The sequence below is a fragment of the Heliangelus exortis genome, chromosome 3, assembly GCF_036169615.1.
Source record: "Heliangelus exortis chromosome 3, bHelExo1.hap1, whole genome shotgun sequence".
Lineage (NCBI taxonomy): Eukaryota > Metazoa > Chordata > Aves > Apodiformes > Trochilidae > Heliangelus > Heliangelus exortis.
The window spans coordinates 23,277,708-23,304,740 of record NC_092424.1 but is presented as its reverse complement, the minus strand read 5'-3'; the positions used below and the strand labels follow the sequence as shown (position 1 = coordinate 23,304,740).

At 39.5% G+C, this 27,033-nt stretch overlaps 1 protein-coding gene and 1 long non-coding RNA gene across 3 annotated transcripts in view; one reads left to right on the top strand and one right to left on the bottom strand.

Annotated features, from left to right (window-relative positions):
- PTPN14 (protein tyrosine phosphatase non-receptor type 14) overlaps window positions 1-27,033 on the top strand; it is a 120,863-nt gene that overhangs the window by 37,385 nt on the left and 56,445 nt on the right. For both annotated transcript variants that reach the window (XM_071739635.1, XM_071739636.1), the window contains exons 2-3: window positions 5,647-5,975; window positions 13,219-13,388. In XM_071739635.1, the coding sequence (XP_071595736.1) occupies window positions 5,802-5,975; window positions 13,219-13,388 (344 nt within the window). In that variant the 5' untranslated portion in view covers window positions 5,647-5,801. The remainder of the gene's footprint in view (window positions 1-5,646; window positions 5,976-13,218; window positions 13,389-27,033) is intronic.
- LOC139794290 (uncharacterized) overlaps window positions 4,159-27,033 on the bottom strand; it is a 72,014-nt gene continuing 49,139 nt past the window's right edge. Inside the window, exon 2 of the long non-coding RNA XR_011725061.1 lies at window positions 4,159-4,282. This is a non-coding gene — a long non-coding RNA (uncharacterized lncRNA). The remainder of the gene's footprint in view (window positions 4,283-27,033) is intronic.

Sequence of the window (27,033 nt, the reverse complement as noted above, 5' to 3'; positions counted from 1 at the left end):
GCCCTACCTGACATTGGGAGATTGAAGGAAGAGTTTTTCATATTTCTGGCTTTTGCGTTTAGATTTGGAAAAGGTTTAAAATGTTCGTTTGTTCATTTTTGTTTTTGTGTTTTGGTTTTTTTGTTTTGTTTTGTTTTTTGTTTTTCTTTGTTTTGTTTTGTTTTTTGGTGTAGTAGTGGTTTGACCTAGTTTCGTGTCTCAAAAAAAACCCCAAACCAAACCCATTTTGGAAAGCACACATTTTTATTTGCATCAGGTAATTTAAACCTTCTGCAGATTTTTATATTTTATGCAGAAACTAACCAAATTTCCTTACAAATCAGAAGCAGTTCTGCTCTGCATATCAAAGTGTGAATCTGACCCAGTTCTTCAGGCAGGCCAGGCCAGTGAAGAAGGCTGGTTGCTACATAGGTAGAATTACTGCTCCAGGTCATGATAAGCCATTCTCTCCTTAAACTGCTACAGTTGTGCTATCTGTGGCTTGAAGGTGTTTCAGTTTGGTGTTCAGTGTTTTGCTTGGAAGATATTCTTGGTTATATAAGTATTTTTTACTACATCTATGTTAATAACTATTCTGTTTCTGAATGTTGAGGGAGTGGTACCTCTTGAAACCTCTTCTGTACAGGGAAGGATTTCTGACAAGAATGTTCAATGATTTCTCCTCTCTCCCATTGCAAGATACAGAGGTGTTGAAGGGGAATCAAAAATCTCTGGAGAGATTATACATTCATATCTGCTCCTTTTGCATAGCCAATATGCTGGTAAGGCTTCCACATGTAGTATCAAGTAAGATAAGTAAGCATGTCTTGTGCTGAGACCTGGATGTTTTATAAGCTTTAAGCTGCTTTCTAATGAAAACTGTTTGGAGAACTTGTGCTGTGCTTGCAATGAGACCAAAGGTTAAAGATTTAATTTTATTCTGTGTCAAATTTTTTTTTCAGTCTTTGTTCTCTTTTGCCATCTTTAGTCTTCTCTGTGTAGCCCCCGTAGCCATTGACTTTATCCATATGGCTTTTTCAAGTAAATAGCATAAGAAATAGGATTTCAATGTCTGTGGTAGCAAAGGAGTTGGCTTGTTGTTCAGTTGGGGTTTTTTTCCTTGGTTTGCTGAAACAAGAGAATATTGGAATTGACCAAAAATCCACCAAGACAGAGTATCTCTTTGTCTTGGCACTGGTGAAACTGCATTTGGGATAGATGCTTTTCGAAAAAGCTATTTTGCTATTACATTTTGTACAGCATTTGCCATCAAATTGTTTCAGACAAAATATTCTATACAATCAAGTTTAGATGTCAAGTGAACATGTGCTGAAACGAGTTAAAAGTCCAAAATGCAGTCAGAATACTCTGCTGGCCTGGTCCTGCACCTGGAAATTATGTTGGGTGCTGAGACCCTGAGTGTACCTTTGTGCCCTGATGGCTCTGACCAGCCTCAGCTGGGCCTTCCACCCCACCCTCTGCCCACATGTCTGGGATCTCCATTTCAGAGCAGTCTTGGGGCTCTAGGTCCCTGGCTGAGCTCTGTGGTTGGTGGTCTCCAGCTCCTTCTGCTTCAGGTAGGGCTTTTTGGATGTTACCTGGACACAGTTCAAACTCATCCATGCTGGGTTGTCAATGGATCCCTTTGCAGTGCCCATCCAGCTCATCTCCTGAGGGATGATGGTGCTGTGGTTGGTGAGGAACAGAGCACTGATGGGGTTGCTCTCAGCTCCCTGCCCGTCCCCTCTGGCCAGGCAGCCCTGCACAAGATGTTTGTACCACTCTCTCATCAGCACACGCCTGTCTAAAAGCCTTACTTTCTCAGGTAGTTACTTTCTGAGACACTCGAGAGTTTAGTGCCAGGTTTTTGGTTTCTAGAGGGACCTTATTTCCACTTCTGATTTTGAGGTTTACTTTTGAATTGGTGTTCAAACCAGATATTAGCAAGGGCTCACTTAGAGATGAGTGGCTAAATGAGCAGTTAAATTGTTTGTGGCTCTTTTTTTTGGTTTGGATTTTTTTTTTTTTTTTTTGTAGTTATGGTATCTGGGACATGATTGGGGCACATTATTTTTTTCATTTTATATGTCTACAAAGTATGTACTTTAAACAAAGGGAATTTCTGTTTAGCAGAATGTTTAAATTCCCAAGCTTATGTTCCTACTAAAAACCTTGTTTAGTTCAGCATGCTTGTTAGAGTAAGCTTAACTCACAGAGAGCAATTTACACATAAATTTGAAGTATGACAGTGGGAAGGGCAAGAAAGAATTGAAAATCATCAAAAGATGGAAGAAAAAGAAAAAAGGAAAAAAATACCCAAGGTTTATAAAAAGCTCTAATTTCTTTCTAGAAAAATAAATCCTGAAATACTTATATAGAAGATGTCCATTTAAAAGATGGCACATCTGTCCCTTTCACACCTGAAATCCATTTTTTAAAGCAGATTGGTTATCTGGTGAGCTTCTCATAGACTTGTTATAGTTTAATTTATTTTGCTTCATTTTAATTGGAGTGAAAGTGTGAGCCTGAGGAGTGTTGTGAACACCTGCACAGTTTGCTTAATTTCACTGGTGACACTGCTACTCCTTGACAAGCCTTTAACCAGTAAAGGAGGTCCTGTAATGAAATAATCCTTCATTTTGAAGACCAAAACTCATCTATCTTCAGGATTTTGCCTATTTTAGTTGTCTACAAAGTAACTGTGACTAAAATGGATGTTCCTGGTGCTTTTAAGAGTGTGCTAACATATAGAAGCCAAACACCTTTAAGAACCTGTAAGCGAGCAAGGCCTTTGAGACCTGATTCAGAAAGGTTACCAGAAGCTTTGTGGGTGTTAACTTAACAAAAAACCCAATTGGAAAATTGATGAAACATCCAGAAGATGTGTAAATAGAAAAGTTAGTTATATCCATTGAACTGAGAATCAATAGTTGTAACAACTAAATAGTTGTTACCAGTTTAATCTGTCCCAGCTTTGCCATTCCAGCTCATTCTTTAACTGGAAACTAACTTAAGTGTGACATTTAGTGTGAAGGAGCAATCATTGGGCATTTGTGTATATTTAAGTGAATGAAAAAGTAACTCAAACCCTGTTACAGAAGGTGAACCTGTTTGTATGCCTGCACCTCTAGAAAACAGTGCTGGCTGATCACCCTTGGCAGAATGGAGGAAAAACTGCTTTTATCTTACTGCTTCTTGAAAAATTGAGGAAATATTTGCCTGGTTTACTTGAGCACATGATATAACTTAGAGTAATTAATTTGCAATCAATGTCAGTGTTTCCCTTATGCAGGAACTGGTGGGTTTATTCCAGAGTAGTGTGCTTGCACACAAGTCTTATGGGATGGCTTCTCCTGCAATAGCTGCAGTGTTCAGTGAGCGTGGGGACCACAGCCAAGCATGAGTTTTATTTTTACTACCATTTATTTCATATTTAGGCTACTATTAACTATAAATTTACTGTACATAGGGTTGCTCAGGTTCTGTAAGGAAATGTGTGCAACTAACTGTAACGCAAGATAAGATTTCCCTTTTTTTTTTTTTTTTTTTTTTTTAAGTTAAACTGGCTAGCTAAAACTCTCTGTGTCTGACTTAGCCAGAGACTGAACACAAATGCTGTCCTTGATAAGATACAGCTTTCCACACCCTTCCTTCTTTGTAATTTCCTTCCATTCTTCCCACTTTCCAAAGCTTGGTGCTGTTGTTTTGATTATGTTGGTAGACAAGGTAGTTGCCAAATAGTTGTCTAGGGTTAAAGTTCTAGTGTGGCCTGTGTGTTTTGGTGCATAGATCTGCTGTCATTCTCCTGAGTGATGCTGGATAAGCTGGCTAATATTTGTTTCAATTCCTCTTTTGTGAGTCATGGGTAACATGTTCCTGCCTCATCAGATTGTGGTGAGGATGTATTCATGTGTCTTTCATGGCTTCTGATTTTACAGTGATGCAAGGTATAACAGGTCCCTCATGCAATCATGTGAGTGTAATAAATTATATCTGTACCCCCAGAAGCTAGAAATGAGAGATTAAACTGCAGCAGCTAATTTGGTAGGTTTGTTTGCACTTCAGTCAAATAGCACATGCCCGTTCTCAAATTCTTCAGGTTTTTCTCTGGTAAAGCTAGTAGACTATCAGTGTAGTTGCACACATAACCAGTGAGAGGTTCCTTGTGGTTTTCTGGGATTTTTAGTTTGTTTGGTTTTCTAGTAGGTCTTTTTTTTTTTTTTTTTTTTTTTTTTTTTTTTTTTTTTTTTTTTTTTTTTTTTTTTTTTCCTCCAGTTTTTTGTTTGGTTGGTTTTGGTTTTTGCTGCTTTAACCCCCCCTGTAATAAATACCAAAATATACGGGTTTGGGAAAATACTCTTTATCAAATATGTGATAGTTGTCTCTAGAGTAATAATAATCACTGTAGTCAATTGGTTTGCTTCTAATATTCTCCATAGCAACTACATTAAGTAAAATTGAAAATAACTGGTTCATGCAGTTCTATGCCAAATAGTACATGTGAGCAATGTACTATCTATTTGAAATGTCACATACAGCTAAATGGTGCATACTTTGCTGGCAATGCTGTTGTTTCTCTTAAGAAGCAAGGAAATAGGAGCTAGTGCTTTTTTGCGGTACTATACGTTAAGAGAAATGGACTTTTAAATGCCAGCATTAGTGTCCCTCTAGCTCTTTCTCCAGTATATTCAAACAAAATCAGGAAGGCTTAGTAGCAAGTAATTTGCTTTTTATTTCATTCCTCTCTACATGTAGAAAATAACATTTTAAAGCTGTCTATTCCAATGAAAATGGTTTGGTTATCTTGAACCTTCTCCTAACTGAACTTTTTTATTTTTTATTTTAAATGTGGGATCATAGTTTCCTAAATGTCATTTTTTCTGTATCTCTAGATCTTCTGCCTGCTTTGCATTTTGGCTTACAGTTACATGTGTTCCTGATAAATTTTAGGAGTGGTAATTAGAAACAACATCTAGAATATGTGTATTCCCCCTCCCACTCGGTTTTATCCTGGTTTCTGACAGCTGCTCCTGCGGTTACTCATCCCACCTGAAAGGGTGAAATACAGAATTGCTGTGGAGCTGGAAGTGAGCGAAATGTCAGGGATTGCCTCAGCGGGGCCTTCTCTTAAATGGGTGGGATGCTGCTTGCCTTTCACATGCATACTTTGGGTTTGATTTTTTCAGAGGTGCTGAGCGCCTGCATTTCCTGCTGAAGGCAGCCAGCCTTTCTTCTTTCGAAGTTGCACCTCTTTTAAATGCCTCTGTTCCTTAGCTCTTTAAGCAAGCTTTCAAAGCCGGCCTGAGGGCACCAAAATTTAACTTGAAGATAATGTTATAGACCCCTGTGGTGGGGGTAATGGTGGGAGGGTTAGCATCTCTGGATTTCTGCCTTGTAGAGTTGCTGTTTCTACTGAGCTTCTCAAAGAAGAGCTTTGCAATTAAATCTGTGCTTTAAATTCAGAACCAAAATAGAATTTGGAAAGACTTGTCCCATAAGGTGTTCTTTTGAGAGTTGTAGTAAGTGCCTGGCAATCCTGTGTGTGAAGGTATTTATTTTATGATTTTAAATGTGACTTTTTTTCCTTTAAGCTTTTTTTCTTTCCCACTGATCATTAGCAACGCCTGGCTTCACACCTAACCCTACTTATTTGTATGCGTTTTGCAGGAATCCCTTGAAGCTCTCCCTGGGAATGGACAGCTACCTCCCTTTCTGGAGGAGAAAAGTGCCAGTTGAAGAAGAAGCCTTCAAGGCAAGTCGACAAGCGTGGTGATAACTCTCAGGAGAGTAGAGGGAAGGGGTGACCTCCCAGACCAACAGCCATGCCTTTCGGGCTGAAACTGCGGCGGACGAGGCGCTACAACGTCCTGAGCAAGAACTGCTTTGTGACAAGGATCCGTCTGCTGGACAGCAATGTCATTGAGTGCACCCTCTCTGTGGAGAGCACGGGGCAGGAGTGCTTGGAAGCTGTGGCTCAGAGGCTGGAATTACGTGAGGTAAGGGTAACCCGAGGAAGGCCATCTGTCACTCCATAATTTGACACGTTTTTAGTTCAGGCGGTCTGTTCGCTTGAGTCATGTTGTTCTCGGAGCTAGCCAGATATGATCAGCAGCTGGAGCTTGGACAAACATGTTCTGGTTGCAAGAAAACTGAAAGCAGAACGGCACTCGGGTTTTGTTCTGCTGCTCATTCATCATAGCTTTGTGAGCTCTTTGTAGATGAGATGAAAAATGATGAGCCACCTTCTTTTCTTCGAAAGTTATGGGTGTTACTTTGTCAACTGAGTGCCCCGTGACAGTAATTTTTATCTGAGTGTAAGCCTGGTTTCACCAATGCTCTTGGCTGAATTATGCCAGTGGGAAGAAGACCTCTGGCTTTCAAATATCTATCATCATATATATGTATTCTTGTTACTAACATTCTGAAAGAAGCAACAGTTGTGTGACTAGCAGAAGCAACTAGTAGCATTTTGAGGTTGATGGGTTTTTTTCTTTTATTTAACTGAAACATTTAACATCTGGAAGTCTGAAGGGCTTCTTTTGCATTCCTAGTGCTTCTGAAAAGGCTGAAGAAACCCAGTCTTTAATAAAGACTGAAATCCCGTATTTTCTACTTCTTGCTGTAGAGTTCAGTGTTCATGCCTTTTTAGAAATATCTCTCTGATATGCATGATACAAAAGAGCTGTCTTTTTTTACTTTCTGTGGACTTGTTACATGTATCCTGCATATTTCTAGGCTTCTGCAAATCATGAGTCAAAAATAATTACCTGGAAATTGCTGTCTTATCATTTGTCCTGGCTGATGCTTTCTATATGCACAGCTGGGAAACCTAATAATCTTGTTGTGCCTTACTTTTCTTGGCCCTTTGTAATGGTGACAACTGAAAGGTAGCATACAAGTTACAGATGAAAACTAAACAAAAACTCCTTTTTGTACATCAATAATGATAAAGAGTGAAAGAACAATCTGTGTGTGTGTGTGCAGAATAAGCAGAAGAATGTGCAGGCAGCAATAGGGCAGGGAGTCAGAATATTACATGGTGATTTTTCATAGTAACTGGTTTGGTTTTGTTTTGTTTTGTTTTGTTTTTTTTATGTGGATTTTAGTATAATTGTCTTCCTCTGCCCCTTCAGAGGTGAATAATTCCTAGTAACTACTTTTTTCCTTTTTATTTTTCTTTCTGTTTGTGATACTTTAGGGTGCCCTTACAGAGAGGTTAGATCCTTCCCTTTCCTTCCAGTGCAGAAAGGAAACAAATGAATTGAGTCCTTCTACTTCTGCTCCTTGAGGGTTTATCTAGTTGGTGCAGTAGTCATGGCCTGATGATCCTCTCTGGAGGTCCACCTGCATTTATAAACAATAGCTCCGTCAGAAGGTTCACATTCTTTTCCACAAAGCATTTTGTTATTTCAGAATGTGTTTTGTTCCATTTTGGAACAAAGCCTGAAGTTTCAAAATTTTCCAGAGAAAAGGGACTGAACAGTAGAGTAGCAAAGGAAGTTGTTTTGGTCAGTGTTCAGTTTCATGGGGGGGTTTCTGTTGCCTTGGGTTTTTTTAATTTTCAAAATTATTTGTGTCATGCAAAAAGATCTATATCAGCACAAAAAGTTTGTATTTCAAGATAAAAAATATTTAACACAGAAGAGAATGCTTTGATGTTGTTGGAACAGTTTCCCTTGCTTTCATCACCCTCCCCACTTTTTTTTTTTAAAGTTTTGGCAATGCTGAACCGATTTTGTGAAGTTCATATTACAACAGTACAGCAGTTTTTGACAAAAATCGGTGGTGCTTTGTTTTAAGTTTGTTTTTATTTTGGTTTGGTTTGGTTTTGGGGGGGTTGTGGTTTTTTTGTTTGGTGGGTTTGTTGCTGTTTTTTTTGTTTTGTTTTGTTTTTTCTTTTTTGTTTTTCCTGAATAATTCTGGTACTACCCATTGCTGCTTTAAATGCGTAGGAGAGAAAAGAATTACCATCCTCTTTCAACTCTGGGAGGGTCTTCATGTAACCTCTTCTGCTTTCCTTTTTCTTTCATGAGGAATAATTGGACCTAGCAAACTTAGAGGTGCAAGGTGCTGGGTGCCTCCTTTCCCTCAGACTCAAAATTCTTCTGTCCCTGTAATCTTCCTGCCCTGGTTTGTAGGGAAACAAAACTGATGCAGTCATTTGGTGACTGTCCCCTTCCCTCTCTAGGCTTGATGCCATTTTTGAATGTGCAGAACAACCAAATTCTACTGAAAGGTAAAAAATACTTTGAAAAACTCAAATTTCTACAAGATTTATGCAACGGGATAGTTGTGTACAGAAGGGAAACCCAGTAAGTGTAAAGAGATGGGAATCCTTGCAAGTGTCCACATTGGAGAGAGACTTTTAAAATTCCCCAAATGCAACAAAACCTTCAGCTGGAATATGCCTTTTCTTAGGAATCCTGATCAGTAAACTATGATGTAAAAGTAAGGAAGAAACTAAGCTTTATTAAAGCTCATATTCACAGAACATTACTAAATTCCTTTTTTTCTCCATCCAGTCTCAGGTAATAATATGTGTACTCTTGAAAACAAAGATCAATTTTTGCCTGATGCTTTAGCTTGGTCTTATGTTTAAATAAATCCCAGGTGTACCCAACTTTTACCTTTGCATTAGGAATACATCATTGTTTCACTCAAGCTAATTTCTTAGGAATTAACAAAAGACTGTTCACCCCCACTTCTGAAAACCAAAACTGTTTGAGATTACTGTATGTATTGTTGTGTAGGGCTGTCAATCATTATGCCACACATGACTGAAAACCAGTATCTAATGGATTATGCATATTTCTAGTTGATCTCTGGGGAATGCAACTCCCTCCCTGAGTCAGAGTTCAGCAATAGGTCAGTACAAAGTGTAGCCTTGTAACTAGTGTAAAATCTGTTTTTATCCTTTCCAGCAAAGCTCTTGACAAAGCATCTGTCTAGTAGTTGAACAGTTATTAGTTCAAATAAATTGAGCTCTTACATCAGCATTATGTAAAAAATAAAGACAAGAAGATGGACGGAAGGGAAAAAGAGGAAAGCCAAGATCAGAAAAGTAACTCTGTAATTTTGTTTGTATGTACACAGATTATAGAAAGGACTTTTTTTTTCTCAATATAATGGCATTTATCCATTCATGTGAGACTATGTGAACCCACTTGAAACAGCAGAGTAATCAGTACAGATATGTTGTGAGACTTTACATCTTGTTCTTCTTTTGTTATCCTTAATTCACTATATGAAATGATAAAAGTTTAAAGATAGAGTGTTCTAACATATTGTTAGGTGTGGGGGTGGCTGGGGAGGTGGGGGTGGTGGCAAGATGGTCCTTTCCAATCTTTCTTTTAAGCTGAATTTCACAATGATGCCTCCAGCAGTACACCTAAACCAAAGTGGGAGGATGACTGTCCAAACACTGCAGGCAGATGCTGATGGCTGTGCAGAGCTGGTCGTTTGCTGCCATTTTCATCCTTTTTTTGTGTCCTAGAAGGTGTCCCCTCCTTGCAGGGCACAACTGAAAACCTGTGTTCTGCAGCCAGGTTGTGTTGAGGTTTGGCTTGGTTTTAGTCTTGCCAGCAAAGCTGGGACAGGATTCAGGCAGCACTTGGACAAAAGACCTTCTAGGAACAATTGGCTGCTATAAAGAGTGCTGTTCCTTCCATATGAGTGCCCTGGGATAGCGGAGTTTAATGCTTTTTGCCTGGAGGAGCTGGAATTCTGCCTCTTTCTCAAGGATAAATATTTAGTTGGCTCCTTAACCAGATGCTTTAATAAACACGAAGCCTGCTTCCTTGCATCCTTTTGAGTGAGATTTGCTGTTTATTAAGTGCCTGTCATCTATTGTTGACAGTTCTACTCTTTTTGCCCAACTTAAAGACAGGGGCAGCTCCAGACTTGGGAGTATAGTTAAGTCCAAATCCAAAATGAGTATGTTGCCTCCGGAATTAGCAGATAGGTTGTCTTTTAAAGACTTCTCAGCACATGTTTTGTGTATCCAGTTTCCTTTTCTGAGTCACTGTGTTTCAAGAATTGTTTTGTAATGCAGCATCTTTGGGGCATGCAAGTGCTCTGCTTCTTGCCAGCTGCCTTAGCAGAGGGCTGCAGTTCCAGAGAAGCATGAGCCAGATTCCATTTACCATGTATGAAGACATGTGACAGGGAAGACCAAGATCTAATCTGTGGATTAGGCAGACCAAGAGCACTAGCAAAGAAGCTTTTTGTCTGCAGAATGGATGTGTGTGCATACATTTAGTGTTGTGAAAAGCTTTCCTTCAGTCTGTATCACTAGTCTGTCAACTATGGCTGAAAAAAAGAAAATTTTTATTATTTTTAGAAATGAAAGCATCATTCAGTTTCTTTGTCACTTGAACTGCTGATGTACCTGCTAGAACATCCCATGTTATGTCAGAACCTGCTAGGTGCAGATGAGTATTCCATGAAATCTGAAGTCGGTGGCTCACTTTGTACAGGTGGACAAACCAACCAGCTTTAGGAATCAACCTAGTTTTCAGTCTGCTACTTCTAGAGAAAAAGGTCACATTCTTCTATCCTGTCATCATGTTTGTGAGGTGTTTGTGTGGTAAAAATGTTTTGTGGGCAGAAGGGTACGGCAGCACATGACTCAGATTCAGTAAGGCTTTCTGGATAGTCATATGCCTGGTCATAGAGCACTGAACTTGATGGTCCAGCCGCTGCCAATCCCATGTTCCTTTGTTCCTGTTTGGAATTTACTAATGTTCTAAGAGGAGAGAATCTCTTCAGGCATTTGCAGTAGTGACTGCAAGACCTTTTCCCCACTGTGGCTTGTTAAAAAATGCTCACGTTTTCAGGAAGTCAAGCTCTTGGTGGCAGGGAGCTGATATTCAGGCAATTGTGCTGTTTGTCTCTCCAAAGTGAATGCATTTGTGACTTGAGCAATGGTCTGCAGTCTCTGGGCTCCATCTGCAATTGCTCAATCCTCTCCAGGCTGCTTTCCAGGAAAACAGTTGTGTGAAATGCATGCTGCAATGGTTGGGCCACTGTATCTGCTGTAGTCTAAAAACTTAAACACTGCATTTCCTCGATGACTTATTCCTTGGAAGGGGTTCAGGATTCTTGATTTGGTATTTGAAGAGCCTTTCAAGTTCCAAAAGTTTTTAGAGAAATTCTAAACTTCTGTTCTCCCCCTGCCTCCACCCAAAGGGGAGGTACTATGCTCATATAAGCTGTTTAATTGCAACACTCCTAATCACTTGAATAACTTTTTTAGACTTCAAACTTCAAATCATCTTAGTTGATAGATATTTTAGTGCTTGTAGACAAGCACTCCATACTGCAAATTTGGGTCCTAGTTGATGCGAATGTTTACTTTTAAAGTAATATGGAAGATCTCTTTTCACAGCTCTTTACTGTTTCTTGCTAAGCATGAGCTGTTCTGCAGTGGTTTCAGGAGTTTGTGCATGAAAGGATTTCCCTTGTGAGGTAGTAAAATTACTGGGTTTTTTCTGCCTTCACATTAATTCCTTTTCTTTGCTGTCTTCACTGACTCTCCCACTTTAATTTTAATCTAGTTACTGTCATGGTGAGAAGCTCAAAAAGAACTTTTATTTCCAGTGTTTACTACAGAGGGAAGGTAGACATGTATCAGTTAAGTTTATCCTATGGGAGATGCTGACTTATTGATTTATTTGTACATTGGATTGATTGATTTCTTGGAATACCTTTAAGTTACAGAGGGAAATACTGCATTAATTCTCTTAAAAACAAAAACAAAACAAACCCAAAAAAACAAACCCAAAAAACCTAGATAGGTTTAGTATACCAAATTGAGTTTATAGAGAAAGGACTGAGCAGTGTTCAAGCTATACTGCATGCTTGTCAGGCTTAATTGAGGAATCAGTTTGAATTAGTTACCTACCACCTTAGCTAAATGCTAGCCTGGGCGTTCTCCAAAGTTGAAAATAACTATGTACATTATGAGACCCTAAAGTAAATACACCTGCACACCAATTCAGAGTTTTTGCATATGATGCTCTCTGCAGGGCAGTTTGATTAAAGACCAAGAAAGTTTATTGAAATAAAATAAGTATGCAGAAATAGTAATGATCCTACAGTCGGATCCTAAATCTGCTTGATGTCCACAAAAGTTCCTCTCACAATTTCTTTCATTCATTCCAGTGTTAGTACAGAGTGACATTTTATATTAAAGACATCACTGGTAGTGTACAGATGCTGTTGGCTGAAATATCAAAAAAAGAAAAAGATGTTGATATGGACTTCACAGTTAGGACTACTGTCAGATTTCTGAGCAACTCATGGATTAGTTCCATTGCTAAATATGAACACTTTTTCACCTTTTCTTCACATCTGTGGTTGCAGCACTTGCTGTTAATTATAGTATAAGATCAGTGTGTTTACTGTAGCAGGTTTTTTTGATAGAATCCTTCCTGATGGATTGGCTATTCCTTCAGCTGCTGATTACCAATTTTTAGTATATGAAGCTCTAGTTAGGACCACTGTTCCTTGTTAATAACTTTCCATCAACAATGATCCCATATGGCTTGTCTAGGAGGTACTACAGACATATTTACACAGAACAGAAAATAGCTCAGGGTTTCAACCAGGTATTTCTTTAAGAACCTAGAGAAAATTACTTATGTTTGTGATGCATGTTGTAAGTGCAATATTTATCCATCATGAATCCCTGTGAGTGTATTTTAAAAAAAAAACAAAACAATGTGTTCTGTATTGGGTTAACAGTTCTGGTATTGGTAGGTGTATTTTGACATATTCATGGGGATTTCCATTCTGTTCTATAATTGAAGAGTCCTTGTCCTTTGCCTGCAGTGGTCCTGACCCAGTCTTTGTGCTTTACTTCAGACTTAGTGTTTGCTGTCTGTTCTCAAAGAAAGGGAGTAAAAGAAATTGAAGACTCAGATGCTTTCTGTAAATCATTTATGTCTCCTGTGCCATAATGTCAGGGCTCTTTAATATGCATTTGGGAGAGATGGTTAGAGACAGATAGTGCTCCATGAAGTATATTATACTGCAATATTATTTGTCATTCTCTTCAAGATTGTCTTGAAAACTAATAAATAAATAAAAGAAAACAGTAAATAAAGAAATACTCTGAATTTGTGCATGGAAAAATTTACATGATATCATCTGTGCTTACTTATTTACATTTGTGTCATTGAATGTATGTGTGATCTAGCTGAAAAAGGTAAACTGACACGATTTTGTTTCTTTATTTAGACTCACTACTTTGGCCTTTGGTTTCTCAGCAAGAGCCAGCAAGCCCGCTGGGTTGAACTGGAAAAGCCTCTGAAGAAGCAGCTGGACAAATTTGCCAATGAGCCTTTGCTTTTTTTTGGGGTAATGTTCTATGTGCCCAGTGTTTCCCGACTGCAGCAGGAGGTAACCAGGTACGTGATTTCCCTCTGTTCACACTGCTGTGATATAGCTGTTGCTCTGTTTCTGGCACTCAATATTTTCTGAGTTATCATGTGATTCTTTCTTTTTCTGATGATTATCCAAATGGGAAAAAGTGAGAAAAGTCACTGTTTAAATGTGTCTGCTTGGAAAAGACAAAAAAAAACCCCAAACAATAATTTTAAAAGGGAGTAATAGGTATGTTTAAAAACCTGACATAAATTTCGAAAGGGTTAATACTGATGAAATCTACTGATAAAAAGAAAGCCATGAACAAAAGACTTCTATATACAGTTTGAATTTGTTCTTATGTTTATCTGTGCTTTGATGAAAAGAATCTTTTCTGGGTTTTGTGCATCCTACTCCTGATTTTACCCTTTACACTTCACAAAAGGATTAAAATTGTTAGAGCATGTTAGTCCTTTAATGATGATCAGGGTGCACCTTTGCAAACAACTTCAGTGGGAATTAGTCTTTTACTTAGAGCCCTGTGCTGCAGTTGTAACAATGCAGCTGTTTTGGGGGCCTGCTCATGTAAACCACATCACTGTGTGGTTTTTGCACATCTGTGCTGTATTTCAATTAAAAAAAAAAAAAAAGCAAAAAGAAAAGCCCCCTTCATCCAAAAAGGGATGGGCTTGTTTTCTTTCTAACCAAAATTATTTCATTAGCCACTCTAGAGCAGAGTTGCATCAGGACAACTAGAAGGAGAGCCTGGAATAAGTGGGCGAGGGCTCCAGGGTAGCAAAAGCCTCTCCACTGCAAGAAGTGTTCTACCATTGCAAATTGGAAATTCACTGAGTGGCCGTCATTGGTAAAAGAAATGTATAAGTTAGTGAAGGAAAGGTGGCTTTAATTCTACAAGATGTGTACCCTTTTTCAATATGGCAGCTCGTGGATTTTAAAAGATGTTTTCTTAACCCTGAACTCGAGAGTTGAATTTGGTAGCATGTGAATAATTTGTTTGTTTGTTTGTTGTTTTGTTTTTTTTTTTTTTAATGGCAGCTGTCAATCCGTCCCTTGACTATTATGTGTGCAGAATTCTTGGCAAAGAGTGAGCTCAAAACATCACAGAACTTAAGTTTCCCTGGGAATAGATGGAATATCAATGGCTGTCTGTGTTCCTGTTTTGTACCCACTGGGAGAGGGAAGCTTTGTAGCTTTTCTTTTAGAATTATTTAACATGGGAGTCGAAATGTCTGAAATGTTCTGTTGCTCAATTTGTCATCCCAGTCCTGTCCTAGCTGTGTGCAAGGAGGCATTGTAGCTATTGGGATGCTGTTATCTCTTCAAGCTGCAGCCTGTGGTGCTGATTGCCCATTCATAGCTCACCTGCAGAGGTGTATTTGCTCATTCTGCCCAGGTTGGTAACAGCAGAACCTTTCAGTGACAATTGAACTTTGCTGCACTCTCAGTTGGAGTGGCTGCTGAATTGTTTTTCTTTCTGAAGTGATTGATAACATAAGCTGCAGAGTCTTATAAGTGCCTCTTAATTTTCTTTAAATGTCTGTAGCAAACCCAGCAACTTACTAATGGATGTCAGATACAGAACAGCCTCTTACGTTCCTTCCCCCATCTCCTCAAGTGGAGTTACTTCACTGTAAATGATGTGATGGCAGCAAACCTTCAGCTCTGCAATTCTAGGAAGATACTGTAAATTTCATATTTGAAGCGTTGAATGGCAGGGATATGAAGGACTCTTCTGAAACAAATGGTGGAGACAGGCTTAGACTAAAATGAGGTTAGACGGACACATGGGGGTCTTTTGGCAGGCTTTTTGGGCTATGTTTATTCTTGGTTAAATGATTAAATATTCATTTTGCAATTGAGACTGGCTACTTTTAAGATTAGGCTTGATATTGACACGATTGCCTGTGGTGGTGAGGTAGGCACTTGGCTTGCTTACTCAGTGCCTATGTGTTTGACTTTACATTTTTGCACAAATGGCAAATCTGTCTTAAATGCAAAACTCACAATCAGACACATCATCTCCTTCTGAGAAGCTGAAGAACCACCACAAACAAACAACCTCATCCCCAAAATAAAATCACCAGCAAAGGCTGAAGCTGCAAAGCTAGTAACAGCCCTGATGTTATATTTGTAGCCTCCTCTTGGTGGAAACCTCTCCAGCCCTGATCTTGCTTGCAGCCCTGATCTGTGTTTGGAACTTGAGGTGAAATCTGTCTCCCAGTCCAGGTTTTTAGTTAACTGTAGATTCCAGAATTTCCAGGGTTGATTAATATTCCTTAAAGATGATGAAAAGTCTTCTGAGAATACTTCAGCAAACACATAATCCACAGCTATTAAAACAACAAAGGACTGGTTTACTGAGATGTTTTATTCTGTCTCTGATCTGCAGGATTATTGAATTTGGCTTGATAGCTGATTTTGAGAGATTTGTTCTGAACTGAATATTCCTCCTTGCTTCTAGTGACTGCAGCTCCATGTGCTGTCATTGCAAAGAAGGAAAATTATCCAAGGCTTTATGTTTTGTTAGTTAAAAGGAACATTACCTGTGGGGTTAGTCAGTGGTTTTGAGGCAGTGTTCCTTAATCATTTAAAAGGCCTTAAAAAAAATGTAAAAACCCTTATTTATTTGAAAGGCCATCTGACTCCTCAGAGCAATCTGTGGACCCTTTAGTATTCTACTATTCTTTTGTAATTGGGACCAACAGGAGCAATCCTTGTACAAATAAGATAATTTGCATTTAGGTGAAGCCATAATTATTTATAAAATCATAACTTTTACATTTTATCATTACTGTGGAAGTCTAAGATGCTCACTGTGCCTGCAGGCTCCTGGATTTTAGCTGCCTGCAGGTGTTGGTAGTGGTCAGGAGCTCTTCATGGTTTTGCTGGTAACTTCCTGTATTGCACAAGCCAAATCTGGGTGTAAAAACAAGGGTGAGTAACACTGTTCCAAGTACCGTGTCCCTCCGTGGTGAATAGACTCTATGGGAACCTGTTGGTATGTGATGTGCTGGGAAAGCAATGGAGCTTAGTAATCTAGTAAGAAGCCAGAGCTGTCCTGCAGAGATACAACGTGGAAGTGTCTGTTGACTTGCTGAAGCTAAATGCAAGTTGTAGTGCTAACCACAGAGCTGCAAAATGTTGGGTTGGAAGGTACCTCTGGAGATCATCTGCTCAGAGCAGGCCTCAGCTAGAGGACATTGCTCTAGGACTGTGTCCAGTTTGGTTTTTAATATCTCCATGGATGGAGAGACTCCACAGCTTCTCTGGGAAAGTTGCTCCACTTGTCAGTCACCTTTGCAACCAGGAATGGGAGTTTATGTTTAGAAGGATTTTCTTTCAGACCTCAAAGGTGTGTTTGCGTACTGAAAGAGGCTTTCCAGAGAGGTTGTGGAATCTCCTACTCTGGAGATATTAACCCCCTTCTGGATATGATCATGTGCAACCTGCTCTAGGTGAACTTGCTTTAGTAGGAGAGTTGGACTCAATGATTTCCAGAGGTTCCTCCCAACCCCTACCAATGTGTGAGTGAGTGAATGGGTTACCTTGGCTGGTGGTATGACTGCTTATTGAGGATCTGTAGAGCTGCAGGTGCCTGTCAGCCACAGGCACAGCCATGACTCAGTTTGGGATGCCTGTAGTTAATATGTAAGAGGTATTTCTAATAATACGAGAAAAAAGAGCTTGTAAGATCCTCAGGAAAGGAAATAGACAAGACTGCTAAAGCAGTTTATTCAGTTAACAGGTCTTTGAAGTCAGCCTCTGAGACCTGCAAGAAAAGATCTGGCAGAGAGTACTTGGGGGGACACATTGATCACTTTAGTACATCAGATCTGACTCTGTGGCTTGCAGTTCTTTACTTTTTTTTTTTTTTTTACAAAATTGACACTTGCTTAAAGATGCAAAAAATAGTGCTTTGGGGTTTTTTTCATCTGCAGATAAAGTTAAGTGGGTCACTGGGAAAAGGCAAGCCTTGCCTGCAGGACACAGTCTTGTTTGGTTAGCGATTTTGAGTGCAAGTGGCTTCTCAGGACAGATGTGTTTCTTGACTTGTGATGGAAGCTTCCTGAGGATGTCCTAGGTAAATGTACAGAAAGCAGCCAGCAGTTGTAGAGTACCAGTCTCTAATAAATGCAATTAAATGAATGTTATAGCCATATCTTCCTTCCAGCATAATTGCCTTGTACCCTTGGCATTGGGCCTCCTCATAGGAGAGAGATTTCTGACCCTCGAGTCTTCTCATTTCCTTATTCTCTCTACTGTGTTTCTTTCATGTTGTGTCAAGGCTCTCATTTGTATATATCCCTAACATCAGTGACTCCAGCATCATGTTCATCTCTCTCTCCCTGGCATTTTGCCTGTACCTGGTCACAAAGACATCTTTCAAGGGGAATCAAGGACACTGGAACAGGCTGCCCAAGAAGTTGTGGATGTCCCATCCCTGGAAGTGTTCAAAGTCAAGTTGGGTGGGGCTTTGAACAAGCTGGTCTAGTGGAAGGTGTCCTTGCACAGGAAGGAGGGGTTGGAACTAGATGATCTTTATGGTCCAACACAGACCATTCTATGGTTATGAATTAAAGCCCCATGATAATTTCTTATGGTGTCAGTGGAACTTTCATCATGTTGTAATTGCTATAATTCAAAAATTTCATGAAAAATTTGCAATAAACCTAATTAAAAAAGTCCAACCAACCAAAAAAATCTCTCTCCAGGCTTGATGGCAGCTACAGCAGGAGCTGTTTGGGTGGGAGTATAGAGCTTGGCACATTAGCTAAAGGCATTTGGCTACTTAGAAAACCTCTTTTTAGTCATCCAGCTGTTCTCAGAGTGAGCAGTCGTCACAGGTGGAGATGCTGTGCGTGCTTTTGGCATATTTAAAGCACCTGGGATCTGCATACTGTCTGCTATAAAGCAGTCTTTGTGATTCCCTGTAGAGTAGATATTTGCATAGATTAGAAATATAAATCTGCCTTTTATTTTCTGCTGACTTCTCAGAAAGGAGGCATCCTTTCAACCTTTTTTTTTTTCTTTTTTTAGAAATAAGTCTTTGTACAGTGTCTAAAGTAAACAAGCCTGCTTTCACTGTACTCTTGTTCCAAAAACAGAGAACCCACACACTTCTGTGGTTTTCTGAAAATGTGGGTGCGATGCTCTTTTTGCACAAGTATCAGAGAATCTGTGGCCTTTTTGTTTCCACAGTTCCAAGGGAAAGCTGAAGTTAAATTTTGCTCCCCACAGTATCTGTATCTTCACACACAACACTGCTGTGCCTCCTCTGCAGGATGAAGGTGTACTTTTGTTTTCTTTTTCTTTTTTGGAAGAAGTTTTCTGTATCTTCCTATGTGCTCTGTACTCACTAGTGTCTGATCGTGTTTGTACTTCTGCAGATTTGGGGTGTAATCCTGTGAAATGAGAGCAGTCCCTAGCCTGGGTGCCATCAGTGGGGCTTGGGTCCCTATGGTGCTGTAGGTATGGTATGCATGACTATAGGGAGGGACATATCCAGCGTCTGCACCATGCTGCCTTTGGGCTTCTGCCCCAAGTTCAGCTGGCAGCTCTGTGTTTTCCCTGAGGAATGTGCTGCACAGCTTTCCCATGAAAGAAAACAGAATGTTTGGAACAGGATGGCTGCACCTGCAAAGTGTGAGAGTTAATGTGTTTGCAGGTGGAAAATTGGAGCCTTTGGCTGCCAGGCCTCTTTCCTGGAGGGCCTGTGATAAAATGTAGCCTCAAACTTACCCTCTTGTAGCTTAGTGAACATTTATTTACTCTGATGTTTTGTTACCCTACACTTCCCCATTTCTTGTAGCTGATTTCTTCTGTTAGTCTTTTAAGGAAATATTCATAGTTCCCCACTTTTCCTCTTATTTTTTTTCAAGTGTTAGGTGAAGAATCCTTAAACAGATATTCTTATATAACATAAAGAGAGCTACAGATTCTTAGGACTCTGAGGACTGGAGGGATTATTAAATTGCTTGAGAATGTAGAGGAGGGAAAAATTAGTGTTTGACTGCTTCATATTTACAGGGAAATATGTTCTGCCAAATCTACTTTTTGTTGTGGTTTTTTTTTTCCTTTCTCTCAGAAAAGTCCTTCTTAAATGTCTTGCCTACTTGAGCTTGTCTTTGCTTTTAGTCTGCTTTGCTTTACTTTTTTTTCAACAAGCTGAAGTTTTACATCCTCCTGTGTTATTAGCTCTTAATAGAAGTACAATCAGCTGGAATTTTTGTATCAGTCACTGTGCTCTTTATATGGTGCTTTTAATTGCTGTGTTAAGGTTGGATGTAACATATCATTCTGTGCCAGCCTGGTTTTGGGGCAACCTCAGTGATGTGAACCTTTTTTCACTGTCAAGTTTGTAATACCTGAAAGTACTTTGCTTTTCATGCTTTTCCATACCTACATCTTGAGGCTGTCTGAAAATCTTTGAGTTCATGGTAGTTGATTTGAACACTGTGGTGACTTTGATGTCCAAATTTGTGGTGGTTTTTTTTTTGGTTTTTTTTTTTTTTTTTTTTTTTTGGCTTTTTTTTTTTTTGGCTTTTTTTTTTTTTTTCCAATATGCCAGTGTGTTGGAAGAAAACAGCAGAATGCATTCCCATGGGAGCTGTTCTGGACAGCCTTGCCTGTGCTTGCCAAAGTGATGGGCTGTGATGGGTTATGTGACCATACTTGTGAATCAGCCCCTGGTAAACTTGAAGGAACTTTTTAATGGTTCTTAAAAATTCACTAACACTTAGTTTGGGGGTTTTTTCTGTGAAAATACAGAGAAATATAATGCAAGATGGGATGAAAAGTGAGATGTGTGGTTAAGTTTGCTGGGTCAGCAAATGAGCAAGAACTGAGTGATATCTGGCAAGTAGGAAAGTGGAGTATTTAAAAAACAAAAGCCCAGTTTGGTCTCTCACACCTGGAGATTCAGTTTGCAATCATTCAGTATTACTGGTGTACCTGAACTTGTTTTTCAGGCAGCAGAAACCTTTACTGCCTTGTCCAAATTTGCCTCTTACAAAGAACTTCCATCATTTCATTCATCAGTACAGTGTACTTCTTCTCAGCATGTGTTTTAAGAGCATGCCTGTTCTCTTGGGAAGGTGGTACCTGGGAGCAGGATGTGTCGCTTCCAGAGGAATGAATACAATCTGCTTCTCATTTCTCTCTTTTTTGGGAAACATCATAACCACTGTGTGTGTGCCCATCAGCTGTGCCATGTTCAGGGCATAGCTCTGCTCACATCCTTCAAAAGAGGCCATGCCACTTAGCCCTCTCTTGGCACTAGAAAGAGATATGTGGGGAGGAGGATGTACCCCTTTCACTAGAAAGTAAGACTTCTCTTCAACACAAAAATGATATTAGTGATCAGAATTAATTATTTCCGAAAGTCTTTGCAAGCCACTCTCAAGGCTGGATCCTTGTGTAGCATAAACCAGTGTATCTCCTTTCTTCTAGAAAAATATTTCCAACTTTGTAATTATATATCCTACATATAATATTTCTGTTTTATTGAGAGCTGTAGATCAATGGACTGTAATTTTAAATGATTTACATGAATTAAGGCAATCACTTCTATATATGGAAGTCATATCAAATGAACAGAAAAGGACAGGATGTTCTGTCAGGATGGTAGACCTCTCATACAGAAGATCATTTCATCCCATGATTCTTGTTAAACCTTTTGTTCTCAGCTAAATGACTTTGAGAGCCAAATCACTGGACAGCTTTTAGAGCAGAAGGGTTGGGAACAACTGAAGGATCATAAGGTGCCAACTGACCTACATGGTACTAATTTTTTCTTTCTCAAGAACTAAGAGCATAGTTTGTCAGAAGATGTGGTGTTGTGAAACACAGGAAAGGAAGAGTTAGGACAAGTGCCAGTGTAAATGTCTTATGAAAATATTAATGAGACATGGTCATGGGGACTCTGAGAGGAAGAAGATGGCACTTTAAAGCTGGAATTTTATAGATCAATGGGAGGCAAAGAAATTTCTGCTGGAACAGAACCCTGTTTTGGTTTAGAATGCAGCTGCCAACCCCGCTGATCCTACAGGCCCCAATGGTGATCATCTCATGACTGCACCTGATCTCCCAAGGATGGGAGAAAAGCAAGCTCTGGGGTTTATTGGGAGTTGTGAACCCCCAGAAGTCCTGAGTTCCCAGGAATCCCAGCTATTTTACAGAACTGCAGATTTAACTTGGTAATGTCAACCTATTTTTTCTGTTTTATTTTTTTTCCTTATATTTTTCTTCCAGCTGCAGGAATTTAAGACTAAGCAGTGCTCTCAGCCACCCCAGCTACTGCCTAGGAGCTCAAGTAGATGGTGTGGGGGAGCAGGTCTGAATTGTTTGCAAGCTGGATGAGTCTTAAGAGCTCTGGGTGGCCACCCAGGCTTAGAGTCTTGGTATCTGCATTTTGGTGCTCCTTTGATGGTTTTATTGTTTTGTTTTAATTATTAGACTTTTTTAATATTAGTGGCTACTGCAATATGAAAAAAACACACATTAGGCTTGTAGCCTACCTTGTTGTAAACAAGCTGATACTTAATTAGCTTTAATGTTGCTTTAAGAGGACAGCAACAACAAATAATATGCAATATTTGCCTGGGTGTTCTTGTGTTCATCTTATTGCAGTGTATGCATTGTTTTGCTTTTCAGTAATATTCTTGAGTTGGTTCTTTTTGAGTGTGTGTTTTAGTGGATGTTTAAACTTTGACTTAAAAATAAGAACTCCTTCAAGGCAGGCCTAAGATTTAACATTAACTCCCTGTTTATAAAATAATTTGTGGAGGAGGGCAAACCTTTCTGCCAGCCGACTTTCTTCAGTGAATGGGGAGCTTGTTCTCTGTGTGTTGGTTATTGAAAGCCAACCTCTTTGTGCTAGATATTTTAAGAAACTGTTGATGCTTAGATTTAATCTATTACATTATACTGTGCTCTTAGACCAGAAAGTGAATGTGTTTTCTTGCGTGTGGTTGGGCAGTACATATGTAGCAACTCTGAAAAATATCATTGCATAACTATAAATACAACGTTGGATACTTCAACCTGCATTCTTACTTCAGTGTGTTTTGAAGGCTGCAACTGTGATGGTTAGAAATGTTGTAACGGGAATGTCTTGGCCTTCAGCAGCATCACATTGACATCAAATTGTGAGGAAATTAATATTATTTTATCATCTGGGACTTAGTCATTCTTACATACTGATGTCCTGATGGAAACTATGTGTATGCTCAGTTTTAGTAGATCAGATAAAATTTATTGGGACATACAGTGGCAGTGAAGGTCACATTTTGAGTTTCTGTTCTCATGTGATAAAGTTACATCATTTATGCAGTACTGAAGCGTCCTTTCTGACCTTAGGTTGACCAGCTTGATAGACCTTCCACACTGGTTGTGCTGGTGGGGGAATTTACACTCAGAGAAAGGCACTTTGTATCCTCCTTTCCTGTCCACCCAGGCACTTGTGCTGTTGCAGACACTTGCTGAACCTGTACAGTGGTTGGGTGTCCTGAGCTGGCACTGAACATTGAGCAGCTCTTGTTGACTCCTTCTGGGAGATGAGGAAGCACATTTCAGAAATGCAGAGGGAACCAGATGGCTACAAAATGTAGGTATGTGCAGCAGGAGAGGGGAGGCATAGAATATTTCAAGTTGGGACCCCTAAGGATCACTGATTCCAAATCCCTTCTTGTCTCAAAACTACCTAAAACTAAGTCATATGACTAAACATCATCAAGTTCCAGTGACTACCATCTCAGTGAAGAACTTTCCTGAATGTCCAATGTGAACTTGGACTGCCACAACTTCATTCCATTTCCTCATGTCCTATTCCTTGTCACCAAAGGGAGGAAGTTATTGTTTATGATTAGAACATGGCTACAAAGCCACCATGAATGTGTCTTGAGTTGCATCGGACAATCAGAATTGAACTTTAATTCCAAAAAGAAGACCTCAGGGTGTATGAAGTTGTTTGAATGTGGTGATTAGGACATTTTGTTGTCCATAAATAAAAGAAATAAATGAGGCATTTTGAAAATTGCTTTGGAGATCTAACCAACTTCTGATGTAGGAGAGAGAAACTTCTGCCTTCTTGCAAGGAAATTATAACCTGCCAAGTAGCCTGTATGTTTATACTGTTATATGAGAGAATTGAAATGGTGCTGAAGCTAGAAATCTGGCCTTCTCTTTTAGTCAGTGAAGATCTTGCTTTGTGAATAAAAGTCACACCTACTGGTTTTTGCTTCTCAGCACGTGAGGAAACTGTCCTCACCATTGTTGGCTATAAAAACGTGTGTCATAACTGGGATAACCTGAAACATCAATTCTCAATTTAAATCTTATCTTTCTTAGCCCTTGGCTTTCCCTTGTTAGATTTTGCATTGCCACATACACATATGGTTGCATACTCCTAGCTGTATTGTTAACAGTACCCATTTTGTGTGTGTCTGTTTATGAAAAACCAGTTGAAAGTCTGCTTGTATGATCTGAATGTGTCCCCCAGTTCTTCGTCTGTGTAGGTAGGAGCTGGTTTTAAACAGTGCTGTAAAGTTTTTAAATCTTACTGCATTTGGCAGTAGAATAACCTCATGAAAAGGGCAACTTACTTTTTGGAATGATGTGGAAAGATGTGTTCTGCTTTCTTTGAGCTGCAGACTGTCTGAAAGAGAGCGGATGAGTGTATGGATGGTAAGCTGCTTACACAGCTGAGGATTTGTCAGAAGAAGTTGTATTTCACAACATAGAGCCCAGCTAGGTCTACTCTTACTTGAAGGGTCTACAAGAAACCTTCAGCTAGGTATTTATTCTCAAGGACTGTTAGGGTGAAGATAGGATGTAGAGATACGAAATGACAAACAAAAATGGACTTTGTTTTATTATTGCTTCAATTCTAAATAGAAATAACATCCAGACTTAATAATAGACTTGAAATGCAAGTCTAGTGTTTCCTCACAGACAGGAGCATGCTGCCTTCACCACGGTGCACAGGGGTTTTCTTGCTGCCTTTGCCTGCCCTCCAAAGCACAGACTGAACTGCAGTCAGGAGATTTTTGTAAATTTAATGAAGAAGCTTCTGCTGTGGTGGCTGTTGGAATAACTCTCAATAGGATCAGCTTTGATGGATTTAGTTCCCTGAAAGTTGTTAGTGTATTGTTGTCTTAAACCAGACAGACAAAGCTTAAAGCAAGTGGAGGGATCTTTTCCTGTCCTGTCAGGCAGAATCGCTCCTTTCATTTGGACTTCATTACTTTCTGCACTGCGTAAAGATAAAAGGTAATTTGAACTAAATTAACTGTCACCAAATTTGGGGTGAAGTAGCTCTTTACTTCTTGTTGCACATATGCCAAGGATAAACTTCTTTAAAGCTGAGACACCTTTTTAAAATATCTTTAATTTTCCTTTATTTACTACTGACATCAGAATGAGCACTGAGAAGAGATTACAGCGGCTGATGAGGTTTTACTGTACCTTAAAAAATGAAACAGCTGCAGAGACAGGAGGATTGAAGTTCCTTGGCTTTCTTATGTAGCACTTACAACATTAAAAAATTTTAAGGACAAAGTTGTTTTCAAATGAGAATGCTGTGCTGGGCTGCACAACTGGCAGCATTTCAGGGCATCTATTAAATTGTCTTCTCAGTGTCTCCAGGGATCTTAAACTGCACCAAAACTGATCAGTGGTGGTAGTCCTGTCCCCCTTTGGGACTGACCACAGATAAGAATGTTTAGGGTCTGGAAGCACTTGGTAAGTGTGATAGTGGATGCAGTTGTCTCCTGGTTGTGTTGTTACACTACATCAGTATAAATGTTGTATATACAGGCATCCTTCTGAACTGGTAGATGGCACAGAGCAGAAAGCTTGGTTTGTAGGAGCATGGAAAAGCTGCAAGAAGTAATTTGCTAGCCTAAAAATAGCCTGTATTTTAATAGACTTTTATGAAAATAAACAAGCCTATGGAGATTCAGTATCAAACAAATAACATGCTGGTACTAGAACTTTTTCCTTTTGCTTTCATAACTGAGAAGAAGAAAGAGAAAAAAAAATAAACACTTATTGCCCATAAACCAGAAAGAACATTTGCATGAAATGAGACAATTTCAAATTAAAGGCCAAATGATGCTTAGTTACTTATGAAAAAGGAACAATTTATCATCCACTTCACTTGAAATTGCCCTACCAAGGCCCTACCCAACTTTTCAGAGCTTGTTTTTAGACCTTTAACATCAGGGTCTTTTTAAACAAAGATTTTTCTAGGAGGGAGAAGGCACTGTGCATTTTTATGACTCTATTTGTCAAATTTTTAGGTGGAAGAAACAAGCAAGTTAATTTGGCAAGTGTCCATTATTAAATTCTCACTTCTAACCATGAGGAGTGTCAGTGGTGTTCTGAAAATTACTGTATATGTAATGTCTGTTCTCTTCCTTATGTCAGTTTTTAGTATAATATCTGTAGAGATTTCTATTGCCATGGAGTACTTTTTCTTTCTCTGGAGAAAAAGATGTCCTCTTCAGTTTTTTTTTGTTTATGGGAGAGACTAAGAAAAGTGGAAAAAATGGAAAACACTTGTCATCCTGTCAGCTTCAGTCACAGAAGTGCCCATCAGCCCTTATGCATCTCTTCAAACGAAGATGAAAAGGATCATTCCTCTTCTAATCTGCAAACTGCACTCTCTGCCTTTGTCGTTCAAGCTATTGTGAAGTGCTTGGCTGCCTTTTTTTCCCCCTTGAGGTGCAGCAGCAATGTATATCATTGCAGAATAAGGCTGCCCATTCATTAAGGAGCATCGTGTACACAGTGAACATCATGGTGTACCTCACAGACTGGTATGCTGCTTCTGACTTGTCCCCTGGTGTAGTTTAAGGCATTGTTTTTGCCAGGTGAATAAAGTTACCTGGAGCGGGGCTCTTTTTTTTCCCATGTGATGCAGTAGCAGTGACGAGCAGTTTCTCCTTAGCCAAGTGCAGACTACTAGGGAATCATAGAATAATGTGGGTTTGAAGGGACCCCTAAAGGTCATCTAGTCCAACCCCACTGTAGTAACCAGGGAAACCCTCAACTAGGTCATGTTGTTTGTTCAAGCTTCACCTTGAATATCTCCAGGGATGAAGCCTAAACTACCTCCCTGGGCAACCTGTTCCGTTTTTCTACTTCTCTCATGGTAATTTTTCCTAACATCCAATCTAGATCTACTCTTCTCTAATTTAAAACTATTGGCCCTTGTCCTATGACTTAGGCCCTTGCAAGTAGTCCACCTCCAGTCTTCCTGTAGCCCCCTCAGGTACTCTGATGTCACTATTAGGTCTCCCTGAAGCCTTCTCTTCTCCAGGCTGAACAAACCCAGCTCCCTCAGCCTGTCTTCATAGGAGAGATGTTCTAGCCCACTGATCATTTTCATGGCCCTCATCTGGACCCATTCCACCAGGTCCAAGCCCTTCCTGTATTGACAGCTCCAGAGCTGGAATATACTGGAATATATTCAGAACATGCATATACATAATATAGTCATATACAGGGCTGGAATATGCTACTTAAAGTCTTCCTGACACCTAGTTCAGTCATATAGTTTCTTCCAATGCAGCCTCAAGAATGAAGGTCGCTCTAGTCTTCCTGTGTAATCAGAGGGAAGACATGGGCATTTCCACAGCATGAATCAGGATTCCTCTGTTGTTCATC